Below are 14,349 nucleotides of genomic sequence, written 5' to 3' on the forward strand. Positions count from 1 at the left end.
CCCAGCCCCTGCACCCTCCATGCCACCCCGACATGCCCGGCTCAGCATCTTCCCCATGCTTGGCAGAGGTTAGGGATGGGAAGCAGGCACAAAATCTTCTCCCTGCACGCCACGAACAGGACTCCTGCCTCGTCTCCTCCATCCCATCCCCATCCCAGCTACATTCTGCCCTGAGGGACCAGCCAGAAATGGGATCAGCCCCACAGGTTTCTGCACCACACCCCGATGTCTGGATCTCCCCAGCAGCTCACAGCCAGCATCAAGAACAAGCGTCATGTGCCAAGGGAGGGCAACACAGACTGAGGCCCCTCATTGCCAGGAGAGGAGCCGGCACGTCTTTTCCCGGGCAGCAGTGGTGCCACAAGCCTGCCTGCGAAGTCGGATCTGAATGACCAGCTCTGTGGCAGAGGGCAGGGCAGGAGGCAGCAGAAGGCGCTCCTCAGCATGGGTCTCGGCACCTCCAGGACACTCGCTACGTCGTGACGCAGTACCTGGCACCAGCTGCCGAACCCTCAGTAGCCAAAAAGCTCACACAGGGATAGTTCCCTTCACTGAGGCCTCACATCCTCAGAATCACGCTGTCCCCTGAACAGCTCATGCTAATACCCCCCGTGGCAATACCCAGGAAGACCTGGCTGGAGAGAACACCTGCTTTTGGCTTCACTACACAGCCTGTCTCTCTCCTCTCCCCAGCAGCTCAGCTCCCTTTCCCCTCCTCTTGCAAGCTGGTGTTGGAAAGGCCAGGGAGCTGCTATGCGGCAGGATGAAGAGACCTGGTGTCCTTGCTTTGGCCCAGTCCTTGGGCATCTGGCTCCAGAAGCAGAGCCCTGAGGCTCCCTAGGGACGGGTAATGCCCCACAGCATGGGTTACAGGCTGAGAGGCAGCAGTCCCCTCTGCTCACAAATTGGAGCTGCTTAATCAAAGTCAGCCAGGCCGGCAGCACCTTCCCTGCAAGATGCCTGGCAACGATGAGGTGAGCAGCCAACCCCGATGGTGACAGCAAAGAGAAAAGGCCATGTCCGACTCCCTGGTACAGCTCTGCAACTGCTCGCAGGGAAAGCCCTGCGGTTCCACCCGGCTCCCAGCCCGCTTGCTGAAGGCAGGCATGCCCCTCCAGGAATGCCCTCCACCATCCAGAAGTCAAGACAGGCAGCTAAAATGCAGAACTGGCCGTGCTGCCAGGGAGAGACCCAGCACTGCCGGGGACCCCTTCTTGTGACTCAAGACAAAAGCCCTGAGGACCTGGGGCAAGGAAAGGACACAGATTTAATCCGTGCTGAACACTGACAAGGACACATGACAAAACGGATGTGGGGAACAGACAATGAGGCCAAGACAAGATGGATGCGACAGGCAGACACAGCGCAGCCCCACCAACACCAAACAGCAAGGCAGGCACAGAGCTGGAGTGCAGTGGGAAAGACAAAGCCCTCCAGAGCCTGCTGGCGTGGCACAGGGCATGGGGCAACAGGTCTGTTTTCCTCCCCTGCTAGGACGAAGGTGGCATATCTGCAGAGCAAGAGCAAGGCTTGAGCCCTCAGGAGTCTGGCTGCATGCCGTCAACCAGCGAGAAAATGGCCCATAGCATGGGCACAGGCAAGCCTGAATTTTGGATCTGGCTCTTTGGGAAGCACCTACCAAGTCAAAACTTAGAGCCAAGGGTCTGCAAAGGAACAGTGAAGAGGGGGAAGTTCAGGTACATGGCCACTATTTCAACCCAGCCTTTTCAACTGTGTCCCCAACTTCCCTGCAGCTGAAGAGTTTGTGAGCAGTTCCCAAGGACCAGGAACTGCTCCCTGCTGTACTTAGCCCTGTGAAGCTGCTCACATCTCCTGCTTGTGTTTCACTTCTTTAAAACAACATCTGTACCATAATCATGTCCCCCAAACACACAGAGACACATGCTTGCACGGAGAAAGCACCTCTGCTGGACACAATTAGGCAGTAAGGATGCAACGAGCTAGGCACGAAGCAAATACATTTGACCATTTGAAATCCAAATTCACACTCGTGTCTTGGGGAGCAAGGGAGCAGTGAGTGAGAGTGCAGGGAGGTGCCAGGACTGATGGAGAACACTGCCCTGACATTCCTTGCCCTTCTTAAGCAGGCAAACCTGCAGAGATGCAGCACATGAAGTTCCTTCACAGCCTGAATCTCAGCCTGCGAAATTTCGTGCACAGCCTTGGGCACCTGCAGACGTCAATTGAGGTTTTGGCACCAGTTTTGATGTGGGTGGATATAACGAGGACCTACTGAGCAAGGACCTTAGGCTGTGCTATAATCAAGACCTGCTTTGATTCCTGGCCCTTCTCCATCTTGTAGGCAGGGAAACCGAGGCACAGAGCAAGCAAAATGCTCATTCTGCACCCTGATTGATTCAAGGGCACGATCCCTCACCTGCTGCCGAGCTTTGCAGAAACCTAACCAAGCCCTGGGACCTGGGGACACTGAGCTCTCCCGCAAGCCCTGCCTATGGATGGCTCTGGAGAAGCAGCTCTGAAGCTGCTTTGTAACCCATCACGCCCCATCGATCTGTGCCCATGACACCCAGTGGGCTCTGGCACCAGCTCCACAGGGACATAGGGGAGTATTCCTAGAGAAGAACCACATCTGAGCACAAACAGCTCCTCCGTGCTTCCAAAAGGCACATGGTGCTTTGCTGGACACTGGGGAGGGGAGCTGCAATGCCTGCAGGGCCCCTGCCCACTGGACTTGCACAGGCAAGCGTGACACACACTATGGAGAGCAAAGGGACAAGCATCACAGTCCCAGGCAGGCAGAAGTCTCTGGGAAGGAGGAGGTGGGGAAGAAAGGGGGGTTAGTTGGGGGCAAAAGGAGAGGTAAGATCAACCAGGAGCAGTCCAGACTGATGTATCAGCCAACGAGGGACTTACTAAGGAGTGGGGGGCTCACAGCACCCACCTCTGCTCCCACTCTCATTTGCCTCGAAGGGTCAAGCCACAGCAAGCATCGGACAAGACCCCACTGCACTGCAAGGCATTTCCATTCCAGCAGGAAGTGTTTGGGGCGAGGGATGGGAGCAAAACCAGGGCAATCTCTCCATCCCAGGGGCTCTCAAGCAAAACTAGAGAGGTGGGGAGCAGTGAGAAGAGGCCAGGACTGTCACTGGCTACGGAGAAGGGGAGAAAGCCGACCTCCTAGCAGAGATGTCCAGGTAGGGAGCAGAAGGGTGCTGCGAGGACACAATTCCTTCCTCCAAACAGGCAACACTGTAAAACACAAGACACAGGCGAAAAAGGAAAGAGAGAGAGTGGAGGGAGAAAGGGGGGGGGGAGAGAGCAGAGAGAGGCAGGGAGGAAAAGACAGATGCAACTACAGACACCTTCCCTCCTGTCGACATCGATCTCATCCCATCCCTTCCTTCTCAGCTGCACCATCATGGTGTCAAAGTAGAGAAGGATTAAAAACAAGGCCTGGACTGTTTTGTTTGGCTTTGCCTCCTTTGCCTTGCTGCTGGAAGAGACAGCAGCAGAGCTTAGAGTTCATTAGACAGGTACGTGTGAGAGATTAAAACACTGCGACCATATTAACGGCCTGTCTTTCACTTCCTTCCCTTCCCCAGCTCCATGCATCTCCTGCATCCTCACAGCACAGAGGCACGGATGAACTCGCCACGCTACCTGCCCTGGGTGCTGGATGCAGACAGAGCCTGTAGCTCCCTCAGCCTCCGGTCTCGCCCACTGCCAAGTGTCCCATGAGTCCTGTCCCAGCCTGCGCTGGTGGACTGTACCCTGCATCCCAAGGAAGCCTCGGCCAGGAAGCCAGCCAGGAGAGAAGTTAGCACCACCAGCAGTGCTCATGCTGAGCAGACCTGTCTTGACGCACAGGCTGGCAAGCAACATCACCACCCTGTCCCCATTTCTAAATCTGTTTCCCATCTCGCACTGAGTCTGAACTGGTGACACACAGGAGGACATGCTTTCTTTCCAAAGGGCAGCACTGAGGTCAGAGAGAAGATGCTTTCCTAAGCTGATGGGGAGGCCAAAGGCTTGCCCACACCTTGTAGTGGTTTGCTACAGGGCTGCCTGGAGCTGTCATGTGGATTTTGAAATCCTAGGCTTTGGCAGACAGAGCCCCAGCTTTGATTTACTTCCCCCAGATTACGAGCTTTGTTTGCTCCTACCCCACAAGGATGTAGCTCCTGAAAGCAGATGTGCTTATCTGCTGTCCTTGCCTGGAGGAAGAGAAGTTTGGGGGAAGCTAAAATAAAAGAGACTAAGATGGAGAGAGGAATGGCAGACATATAGGGACCATATCCTACTGTCCACTGGCCTCACTCCACTGAACGTGGCAGAAATGATGTGCGTCTGACAGCAGGGTAACTAGCAGCATGAATTCTCTGCTTGCCCTAGAAATTCGGGAAGCCTTAGCAAGGGCCTGACTCTAAAGGAGGTACAGGGAAGGGTTTGTAGAGAGTCCAAGGCACCAGGGCCCAGTCACCCAGCTGCAAACAACCACCTCGTGGTCCCGCTGCCCCAGAGCTGCCTTGGGAGCCCAGCCACAGGCACCTCGCTTCACCCCCACCCTCCCCTGCGCCAAGGCAGCCTGCCTCGCCAGGAGCAGCCCTGGGTGCTCCCATGCCAGCCCCAGAGGCCGGTCACACCTCCAGCAAAGCTCCACAGTGGCACAACAGGGCAGGAAAATGAATGCCAGACTTGCTGGCGTGCACGGCTTCCTGGCAAGGCTTCTGGTTGCCATCCAGCACCAGCTCCCCGCGGCCCAGGGAGACAGAGGACTGAAAGGTGCCTCTGTTGCCCTCCTGTAGGGAGAACTTGGGGAACTGACTCCTAATCATTCAACCACCAGAAACGCAGTGAAACGGACAATTAAAAATAACAGTTGTGATTATATCGAGTGTGATTTTGGGAGCCTGACAAACAGCTTTCAAGCAGCTGGACCTGGCAGCATTAAAAACCTACTGCAGGAGCACAAAGCCAACAAAACAGATCCGCAGCATGGGGCCTAATTTCCAAGTACTTCAGAAGGTTTTGTAAGGTATCAGCTGTATCAAACATCAGCTCAAAATAATAGGACACAGTTCTAGATCTAGTAAAAACCAATTTGAGCTGAAATGAACAGTCCTTCCAACTCATACAAATCAATCCAATGACTGTGTTTAACCTCCTTCATTTTCTGTGCAATAATTTTAAAATTGGATGTTCCCAACATCCTAGGGACCTGAAGTCCCGTCCTATCACATATGCCTGAAAAAGCATCCATTGGAAAGGTCAAAAGCTTCTCCTGGAGACGAGACAAAGACACGGCGAGACCTCCAGAGAGTGGGCGCGCTGGGAAGAGTTCCTTACGGAGAGTACCTGGAGCTGAGAGAAGCAGGCAGGCATGGAGGGGGAAGCATGGAAGGAGCTTGGGGACTGGCACTACCCTGGGAGGAGAAATGAATGGTGTGGGCTGCACGGGAACTGCATGGTGGCGAATGTGCACCTGGCTGTAGCGGTGAATGAGAGAAACCAGCTGGACATCACAGACGCTTCAGTACTGTTTAAATACAAATGATTCTTCCCCGTGTTACTGAGCACATCAGACAGAGACAAGACCAAGGAGGAACACATGCACACACACACATGAGGACTGCTGACCGCTGGAACGAAAAAGAAGAGGGAGGAACGGATATTCAGGGCTTGTCAGTCACAAGACTGAAGAGAGCCTGTGGCTTGCTCGGATGGTGGGCACCCACTCACAACTTACCTGCAGCTTTCCAGCATCAACGTGAGCACCGTTGCCTGCATGGAAGGGACTGATGCAGGCTGGGCTTAAAGTGGCTGCTGGGGCTGGCAAGTGAGAGGTGTGGGGGTACCAGTGTTCCTGCGGGCAATCAGCCCGGTGGCACCAGTGCTTACCACAGGGTCCACTGTGTTTTACTGGGATGGCAGCCTTCTGGTGGCACTCGGCCTTCTGGCGCTCGCAGTCGTTGCTGTAGGTCCGGCTGTCCTGGGCACAGACAGGCCGGTAGGCACCATCGCACGCGATGCGGTCACAGGAGCAGCGAGTGGTGCCACGGCGGTTCAGGCAGACAGCATTGAACTTGCACTCATCCTTGCATTTGTCTGGGAGGAGAGAGGATAGCACCGCTCGCGCCCACCACGGGGACAGGGGAAGGGGGTATACTCTCATTGCCAAGAGCACGGCACGGAGCAGCGGGGAAGGTCAGGAACCCGAACGCTCCTGCTCCCCAGGAAGCAGGGAGGTACTTACCCTGATGCTGGCACTGCCCTGAACGCACCTTCTGGATCTCCAGTCCCCGGATGGTCCCCAAGCGCCCCATCACGCACTCGTTGTCATAAGTCACCCCGTCGTCACCGCACACAAGCTCCCTCTTTGGGGGACAGTTCTCGGGGCGGGAGAGCAGGTCCACCCTTCGGGTGCGGGGGTTCACCCGGCAAACACGATTCATGTCGTTGAGGACGCCTTTACAAGGGTCTGCGCACAGAGCCAGAGCAGATAGTTAGGCATGCTCACACCCTGCCCGGGGAGGTGCGTCCTGGCCTGCCCTCCTCCCCCCCGGCTGGCCCCAAGAGCCTCCGTACCTTCCCCAGTGGCACTCACCATGTGTTCATCTCTTCCCCAGGACTGGAACTCTGTAGGGCTCTGCGCACGTAAGGACTCATTTTTTACTGAGCTGCGCACACCGAGGACACGTGCCCTTTCCAAAGTGACCACTGGATGGATGAGCTCTGCCTTTTTTCCCATCCTGAGCTGCCTTCACTCCCCTCTGTCTAGGAGACAGGGCTCCATCCCCCAACCCAGGAGAACCTCCCAAGTCCAAGGAGTGTTCACTGGGCATTGCAAGATGCTTGACACTCCCATCCCACTCCTCCCACTCTCCCTCTCTGTGCTCCCTGTCTTCCCAAAGTGCTGGAAGAGCCCCGAAGGCAGTCAGGGCCACACACTGCCTTGCCCCACTGCTCTAATCTAGGCTTATCATCCAAATCACCCTCTCTGATGAGCTGAGCTCACATTAGCATACCAAAGACACGGGCAAAACAGGTGCCGACTGTTCACTAATCCCTACTCTAGCCCTGGGTTTTTCTCTTCCCTGCCAAGCAGGGTACCTGGAGAGTGCGGATTCATTGTCTGCAATCGCAGAAACACTATCGAATGTTTCCACCCTTTAATCCTACTAGTCTGAAATCCCTGCATTGACCATAGTCCCAGGCTGACAAGAGGAGGAAACAACACGGTACCCCATTTCCCCAGCCTCTCGCAAGCAGGTGAGGGACCTTCCTTTTGGCCACCCCCACATCCCTTGGAGAAGGCTGGCCTAGGACAGGATCACAGCTGAAGTCTTTTGCTTTGCCCATTTTAGCACGTGCAGCAATCATGGAAACGAAGCAGACGAAGGAGCTCCCACAGGACCTACCCAATCCATCTCCCATTCCCCCTCCAGCAAGAGCTGCCCGTGCTCGCTGCTGCCCTGCAGTCACATCAGCAGACAGCCAGGGATGTGTTACCTCCTTGGAGGCCTCTACAAACCCCAACAAAAATCACAAGAACATCTTGGTGGACTCAAGGAGCTGTGGGTAAATAAGGCTGCTGTAGCAGGGCAGGGATGCGGTACAGTTGAGGAGATGGGGACCACATCAGAGGGGCTGGGGATGAGGTAGATGCACAGACATATCTCAGGGACGGCATGATGAGGATATTCGAGATGTGCTCTGCCTGGACTGCTGATCCTCACCCTACCTTGCAGTACATCCTCAAGCCTTACGGCACACCCAATAGAGTCCAAATACCTTCAAGTATTTTCAGGTTCTATCGCCTGGCTGCTCAACCCAGACTGCCTGAGTTTCTGCTGATGCCCAGCTAAAATCAGGAGGACACCAAAGGAGCAGTGAGGCTCAAAGCCTGTTCTCTGCCCTAGAAACCTGGAGCACCCGTCATGCATCACCTCTTTCACACCTCCCACTTGCACCCATCTCGCCCTACTTGGGACTGAGCAGTGAAAGCGCAATTAAAGCTCTTCCAGGTTTGCAGCCTGCCCAAACACACTCCCACACTCCTTCCCCTGGGGACAAACACTGGTCTGGCACGTGTCCTGGCTGATCTCATGGTTTTCCTAATGAATACAGTTGCTTTTAATTACCAGTATCCACAGCCACCACTAGCCAAAGAGGAGGCCATCCTCGGAGCGGCAGGACTGTGTTTGCGCTCTGGGATCTGTGCCTGTCAGGCTCCTTTAATTAGAGGGAGCTGCCTGCCCGCGAGCCCCGGGACGCCAGCTAGCAGCAGGCTTCTTGCCAAAAGCGGCAGCCGGGGGACTCCAGCCAGGGGAAACAGCAGGAGGGAAAGGAGGTGGCACAGATGTTGCAACTTGCTCTCTAGGTCAGTGGGTCCCGAGCAGAAACGCCTGCAGCCAAATGCCGCAGTGGGAAGCGCTGGCTTGGTCTGAGTTTCAGAAGCCGTCACCCACAGACTGACCTTTTTCTGCCCAGCCCGCATTTTTTTAGCTGATGACAGCAGGCGTGCGGCCAAGTTTTTCTCCCCAACCCTTGCCATTTCCCGCTGGTCTGCCCTCGATACTTCTGACGCAGGGAGAAATGTTTTTAAAGCAATACCCCCAGGGGGGCAGGGGACTCACCACAGGCGCCATCGAACTTCTTGAAAACATTCTCCTGCTTGTCGCAGGCATGCTTGTTGAGGTCACACTCGCTGCGGTAGTCTTTGCCGTCGCTGCCGCACACTGTGCTCTCGGGCACGCCGCTGCAGGACGACGGGCAAACGCATTTGGCCGACTGGCCATCAGTGGAGCGGACGCACGTGCTGCCAAAGCTGCAGGTCACCTCTGCGCAGGGGTCCTTGGAGCCTGTGGGAGAGAGGAGAGGGCACGGCACAGGCGTGAGCACAGCGGCCCGTGCTCCCATGCTGCACTCTCCCGCTCGCTCCTCTCACGGGACGAATAAGCCCGACACACCGCAGTATCTACCTAGACAGCCCCAGTCCATCCCAGTGCCCAGAAACATACACAATGGAAACAGATGTCCTTCCACTGGCTTCAGTGGATGCTGGAGCCAGTGCCATGTACCTGGTCCTGAGCAGCGAGCTCATCTACCCCGACGTCCACGGAGGCAGGCAGGATCGTGAGGCTGTAGGATCAGCCCCGAACCCCCGGTATGCGAGGAAGGGAGCTCACTCCCCACCTGGCACTTCAGGCAGAGCCCCTGCTTTCTAAACCTCTCAGCCTCACTGCTGCAAGCTCCCTTCCCTGCACATGCTCTCTGAGAGCCTCTTGCTTCAGCAAACGAGCAAAACAAGGGTCCTTAAGGCATCTCCTGCAAACCGTAATTAGAGGAAGAGCTCAAGAAGCAATTTCCTCACTGGCAGAGAAGGGCCAAAATTTATTTGCCAGATTTTTTTCTTTTTTTTTTTCCTTTATTTGTCACTTTTTTATGATTATTATTTTAAATAAAACACTCGGCACTCTCTCCCCTCTGAGAAGAGCCCCAGCAGGAGTGCCGGGTGCAGATTTATTGCAAGCCAGAGCGCCGCATGAGAGAAAGGTCAAGTTAATTTACTCTGAGATGAGGAGACTGGGGTCTCATTTACACAGCTCCTTGCTCACAGCTGGTGAATGCCAGGCTGGGGAAGGGCTTTCATCAGGCCACCCAGCCTGTGCATACGCCTGGTCCCTCCAACTCCAACTGCTAGCCGTAGCAGATGTGACCCACTCTGGGGAGGCAGTGTGGTGCAGCAGGCAGAGCTGCCCAAGACAGAGGGCTGTTCCCCACTGGGCTGCCACACACCTCTTGAACAGCCTTTGGCCATCGGTTTGCCTGCTTATTAAACTCTGCTGATCCCCAAGGCAGAGCTGGTGATTCTCTCAGCATCCCTTCCCATCAGACCTGTCCCCATCCTCCCGGACGTCACCAGCACCACAGTGATGACATGAGCTCAGGACAAGTCTCTCTAGCCTCACACGGTCACCTCCTGAAAGCAGGAGAGCCTGCCCTTGCACTCACCACACGGTCCCTTGCTGATGACTTTGATCCGCCTCTGTTGGTTGCACTGGGCCTTCTCCAGCTCACACTCATTGCTGTAGGTGGAATAATCAGAGCCACAGACAGGAGCCACCACGACAGGGCAAACCGTCTTCTTGCAGACGCAGGAGGCCTGGGAGGGGTCGGTGGAGCTCCTCTCACACACCGCCCCGAACCCGCACAGCATCCCTCGACACGCTGTGGGCACAGACACGGAGAGACAAGTGAGCCACGGCTGCTCCTCTGTGAACAGGAGGAGTGCAGACCAGCGCCTGGGTGCAGGCACCCACCCATGCCTCCCCTCCCTCCCCTAGCAGGGCTGCTCACACCACCCAGGCTCGGGGAGGGGCTGCAGCCCTCCAGGGGACCAGGACTGCAAGGGCAGGGTCAGTGAGAGGAGGATGCTCTAGGCACAGCAAGGTCCTTTCCTGGCTCAGGGCGAGGATGTCATCGTCTCAGCATGCCGCCTCTCACTGCCTGCCAGGAACCAGGTGGTTAAGTTGCGTCCCTCTCCAGGGGTGCCTAGGGTGCATTTGAGGTGTAGGGAGCCGAGCCAACCTTGCCAGAGCCACCCACCCCAAAGCCATGCACCTGAGAACAAGAGTCGGCCCAGCGCAGGCAGGGAACGGCGCAAGGCAGCCAGGCTGCCCTGCCAGGGCTGCTGCGCCCCGAGCCCCCAGCTCCTGCCTGTGCCCGGAGCACAGGCATTAAGCAAAGGCACAGGTAACCTCAGCGCCTGCTCCATCGCGCCGGTACTGTGTGGAGCAGACAGCACAGAGGCCACGGGGAAGGGCAGCACTGACAGTGGGGTTGATAAAGCCTGTGACCCAGAGAAAGCTTCCTCTGAAAGGCAGTTGCCCTGGAAGGCAGCACCCCCTTTGCCCTCAGGCACCGCGCTACCGTCCACATTGGCTCTACCGCAGTCTCGCCTGAGTGAGTGAGCCCTGCTGCCCTTTGAGAGCGGCCGGGTAAGGCAGGATATGTGCTAGGCACCTTCATCCCATGCAAGGACAGGGAAGGAAGAGGCTGGGGCACAGCATGGTCCAAAAGGAGCTAACAAACCCATGGTCAGCCCTCTTGCCTCCTCTGTGCCCCTTCTCACTCCAGGCTGCCCATTCTGCTTACTGCCAGCATGAACTGAAGAAAGAAAGGTCTGTCACCAGCTCCGCAGCACAGCGGGGAGGTCGAGGCCCAGCTCGTGAGCAGGGAGGTGCCTCCAACCCCACTACAGACACGGAGAAGCATCCCCAGGGCTCCGGAAAGCACTTGCTCTGCCCAGGCTCCCTCTGCTCAAGCCTTTGTAAGTCCTCCACAACACAACATGTTTTCTGCTAACCAGCAAGAGAAAGGAAAGTCAAGGAATGGAGAAGAAAACATCCTCACCTGTCCCAGTGTGGGACAGATTGTCCCACACGCACACACTGTTTTATTCATCGCCATTTATGCAAAGCAGCCGAATCACGTGGCTGGTGTCTCTCTAAAGGAGATGCACAAATCTCTTTATCGCACCCACTAATCAGAGCAGCCAGCACAGACCAGTTCAGCATCTGAATTGCTAATGTGGTAGGAAATGTAATTCTTAGGTTGGAGGGAGGAAGGGAGAGGACAGGTGTCTCCAAACTCAGTGGTCTGCAGGTGAGACAGCGAGAGCAAGGGACGCCAGAGCTTTCTGCCCAGTGGGTACCGCCATGGGCACAGCCCTATACTCACAACACACACCATTGGGCACGTACATATGCACCGCACACCCACTGCACCACCCTGCATGCACAGCTGCTGCGTCAAGTGCAGTCCCTGCACCGGCACCTGCCACGGCACTACTGCGCCCACGCGCAGCGGGCACCTCCGGGCACACCTTACCGCCCCGCGCCCGCCTCCACACACAGCATACGTTAGAAACGGAGACTGACCTACATAACGAGAGAAAGAGAAATCGTAAAAGGCAAAATAAAATGCTTGACAGCGGCTCATTTACACTTCAATTCCCGGGCGTTTGCCTTTGACTGCCTTGAGATTTTGAGCTCATATGCACAGCAACAATGCACCACTAAGAGACTAATATCATCAAATAAAAAAGAACTCTCTTTCTCTCCTGCCCAATATCTAAAAGCAATTCATCTTTTTTATGAAGTGCTCTGGATAGTCTCTCCTGCTCTTTCCATTGCTGCTCTTTCTCTCTCTCTCTCTCTTTTTTTTTTTTCTAAATGCAGATGAGCCTGTTGAGCTGTGAGATTAGAGGGTACAGGGGAGGTGTGCAAGTGAGGAATGTGAAATGCAGGACAAGCGGGGATTCATCCTGTCCCCCCGCCCCGAGGCACAGGTCTGCGGAACAGAAGTATAACTGTGTAGTGCATAATCAGCTGTCAGTCACAGGGGAGGCAGAGATGGAGCTGTCTTAGAGATCAGGGAAAAAGGAAGGGAAAAAGGAAGGGAAAAAGGGAAGAGAAGTGCCTGTCTGAAGGCACTTGCCTTCAGGACATGCCAGCCCAGGTTCAGCAGCACACTTGCAGATAGGGAAACCAAGGTGGGACGTGTGTCCAGGATTTCAAAGTAGGTGTCAGGGACAGCTCTCTCCTTTCTTGAGCTCTTCTGTTCTTGTCTTTTGCCTCAGAGTACGGGAAAAGAGTCTCACACATCCAAGGTGAGGGCTTCCAAAGCGAACAGCCAGCCCAGGTCTGCTCCCACCCAAACTGAGAAAGTTTTCAGTGGGACCCAATTCAGGGCAGCACCAAGCACTTCAAAAACCCTGTCCTAAGACACTTGCTGCTATTTTCGGGTGCATTTCCTTCCCACCTGGCTCATGTGCCAACAGCACTTTTGCCTTCGGTCCCCTGCTGTCCATTTCTCTTCCCAGAGCCCGCAGCGCTCCGCAGCAGCCAGCCTGTGAACCCGGCAGGAAAAAGCTTTCAGGACTGGACAGGACTTCTGAAGAAATTAAAACACTGCTCATGGTTTTGACTCTTCTTCAAAAAAACTTCATTCTAATTTGGAGCCAAACTGGGTCTTGTCACCTTTTAAGTGATCCTCCCTGTAATCGTTTTGCCCACATATATTTAAGAATCTCTTAATCTGAAGCGATAAAAGCAATGTTAAATGACAAAAAGGCTATAAAGTTAATTGAGTCAAACCACATAAGGAAAACTGATATTTTATCAGAATTGAAGTTTCATTCTATCCTTGCCCCTAGAATCGTGTTTCATAAACACATTAGGGACATAATAGGCCAATATGTGAGCAAAAGAGACGATATAAAGGGTATTTATTTACCTCCCATTCCACATCAACTGAATGTTGTAGAAGCGAGCTTTTACAGCATCAGTGTGTGACAGACACCTTCCCACTCCCTGCCAACAAGCTCCGTCCCTGGGAGAGAAGCTTGCACACTGCGGTGCCTCGGAGCTCATCCCGACTCAAGGGGATGGCCCGGCTGTCCCGCAGCCGCCCGGGCAGGACGGATAGCGGGGGTATGGCAGGGTGCAACCCCCAAACACCGTGCTTCAATCCCTCCTGCGGACGAGGACCAAGCTTCATTGAGTTTCAGTGATCAGGCTGAGAAGCAGACAAAGCGAGAAAGAAAAATGCTTCAAACCAGAAACAAATTGTGACAAGCAAATTGGTTGTTTAAGTTTTTTTTCACTTCTAATCATTGCTAGTGCTACTGGTGAAGAAGGCTATTTGTTCACAGCAGATGATTTTGAAAACTCACTCATCCAGTGCTGGGATGCAGTTGGATGATGCAAGTTCAGAACACCAACGAGAATAAAACAAAATGCCTTAATTCCCCTGCCAGACCCAGGAGATGAAACAGGTTTATTATGCCTGCTAAGATGATTCAACCCAACAAGCTCTGCAAAAGATGAAATTCCAAGGGAGCTTCCTTCTTCCCCAACATCTCTCTCTCTCTCTCTCTAATTTTACCTGGGAGGACTCAAGAAGTGTAACAATCACTGACATGGAAGGAATAAAAGTTGGGAAATCAGAAGCAAAAAGAAGAGGCTATTAGCCCAGTTCCAGGGTACCTGGCAACGACCAAGCCTTCACATCCCATTCCCCGTGCAGAGCCACTACAGACAGAAGCGCTTTGCTGGGCGTGGGCAGAAGGCAGCAATAAGTGAGGCACAAAGTGCTCTTGTCCTAACGCTTGTACATGACAGCCCAAATAAACTCCAGGCAGCAGATAAAGCCTACAGAAGTGCAAGGACCTCTTAAATTTGATTCCTAACAGTGCTGGTGAAGATCATGCTATCCAAAGCACCCCACAAGTGAGGGGCTGCAGACCCTGTTCCCAGCGCCGGTGCTATTTCAGGTGTCCAGGGGCTGGGCTCTGCTCTGCTG

The 14,349-nt window shown here is 54.6% G+C and overlaps 1 protein-coding gene across 1 annotated transcript in view; it reads right to left on the reverse strand.

The window, feature by feature from the left end:
* The window catches only part of AGRN (agrin), a 128,889-nt gene that overhangs the window by 36,031 nt on the left and 78,509 nt on the right, over nucleotides 1-14,349 (reverse strand). The window contains 4 exon segments of the mRNA XM_050909387.1: nucleotides 5,881-6,087; nucleotides 6,236-6,460; nucleotides 8,619-8,843; nucleotides 9,997-10,212. Coding sequence (XP_050765344.1) covers nucleotides 5,881-6,087; nucleotides 6,236-6,460; nucleotides 8,619-8,843; nucleotides 9,997-10,212 — 873 coding nt within the window.

The sequence above is a fragment of the Gymnogyps californianus genome, chromosome 21 (genome assembly GCF_018139145.2).
Source record: "Gymnogyps californianus isolate 813 chromosome 21, ASM1813914v2, whole genome shotgun sequence".
NCBI classification, from domain to species: domain Eukaryota; kingdom Metazoa; phylum Chordata; class Aves; order Accipitriformes; family Cathartidae; genus Gymnogyps; species Gymnogyps californianus.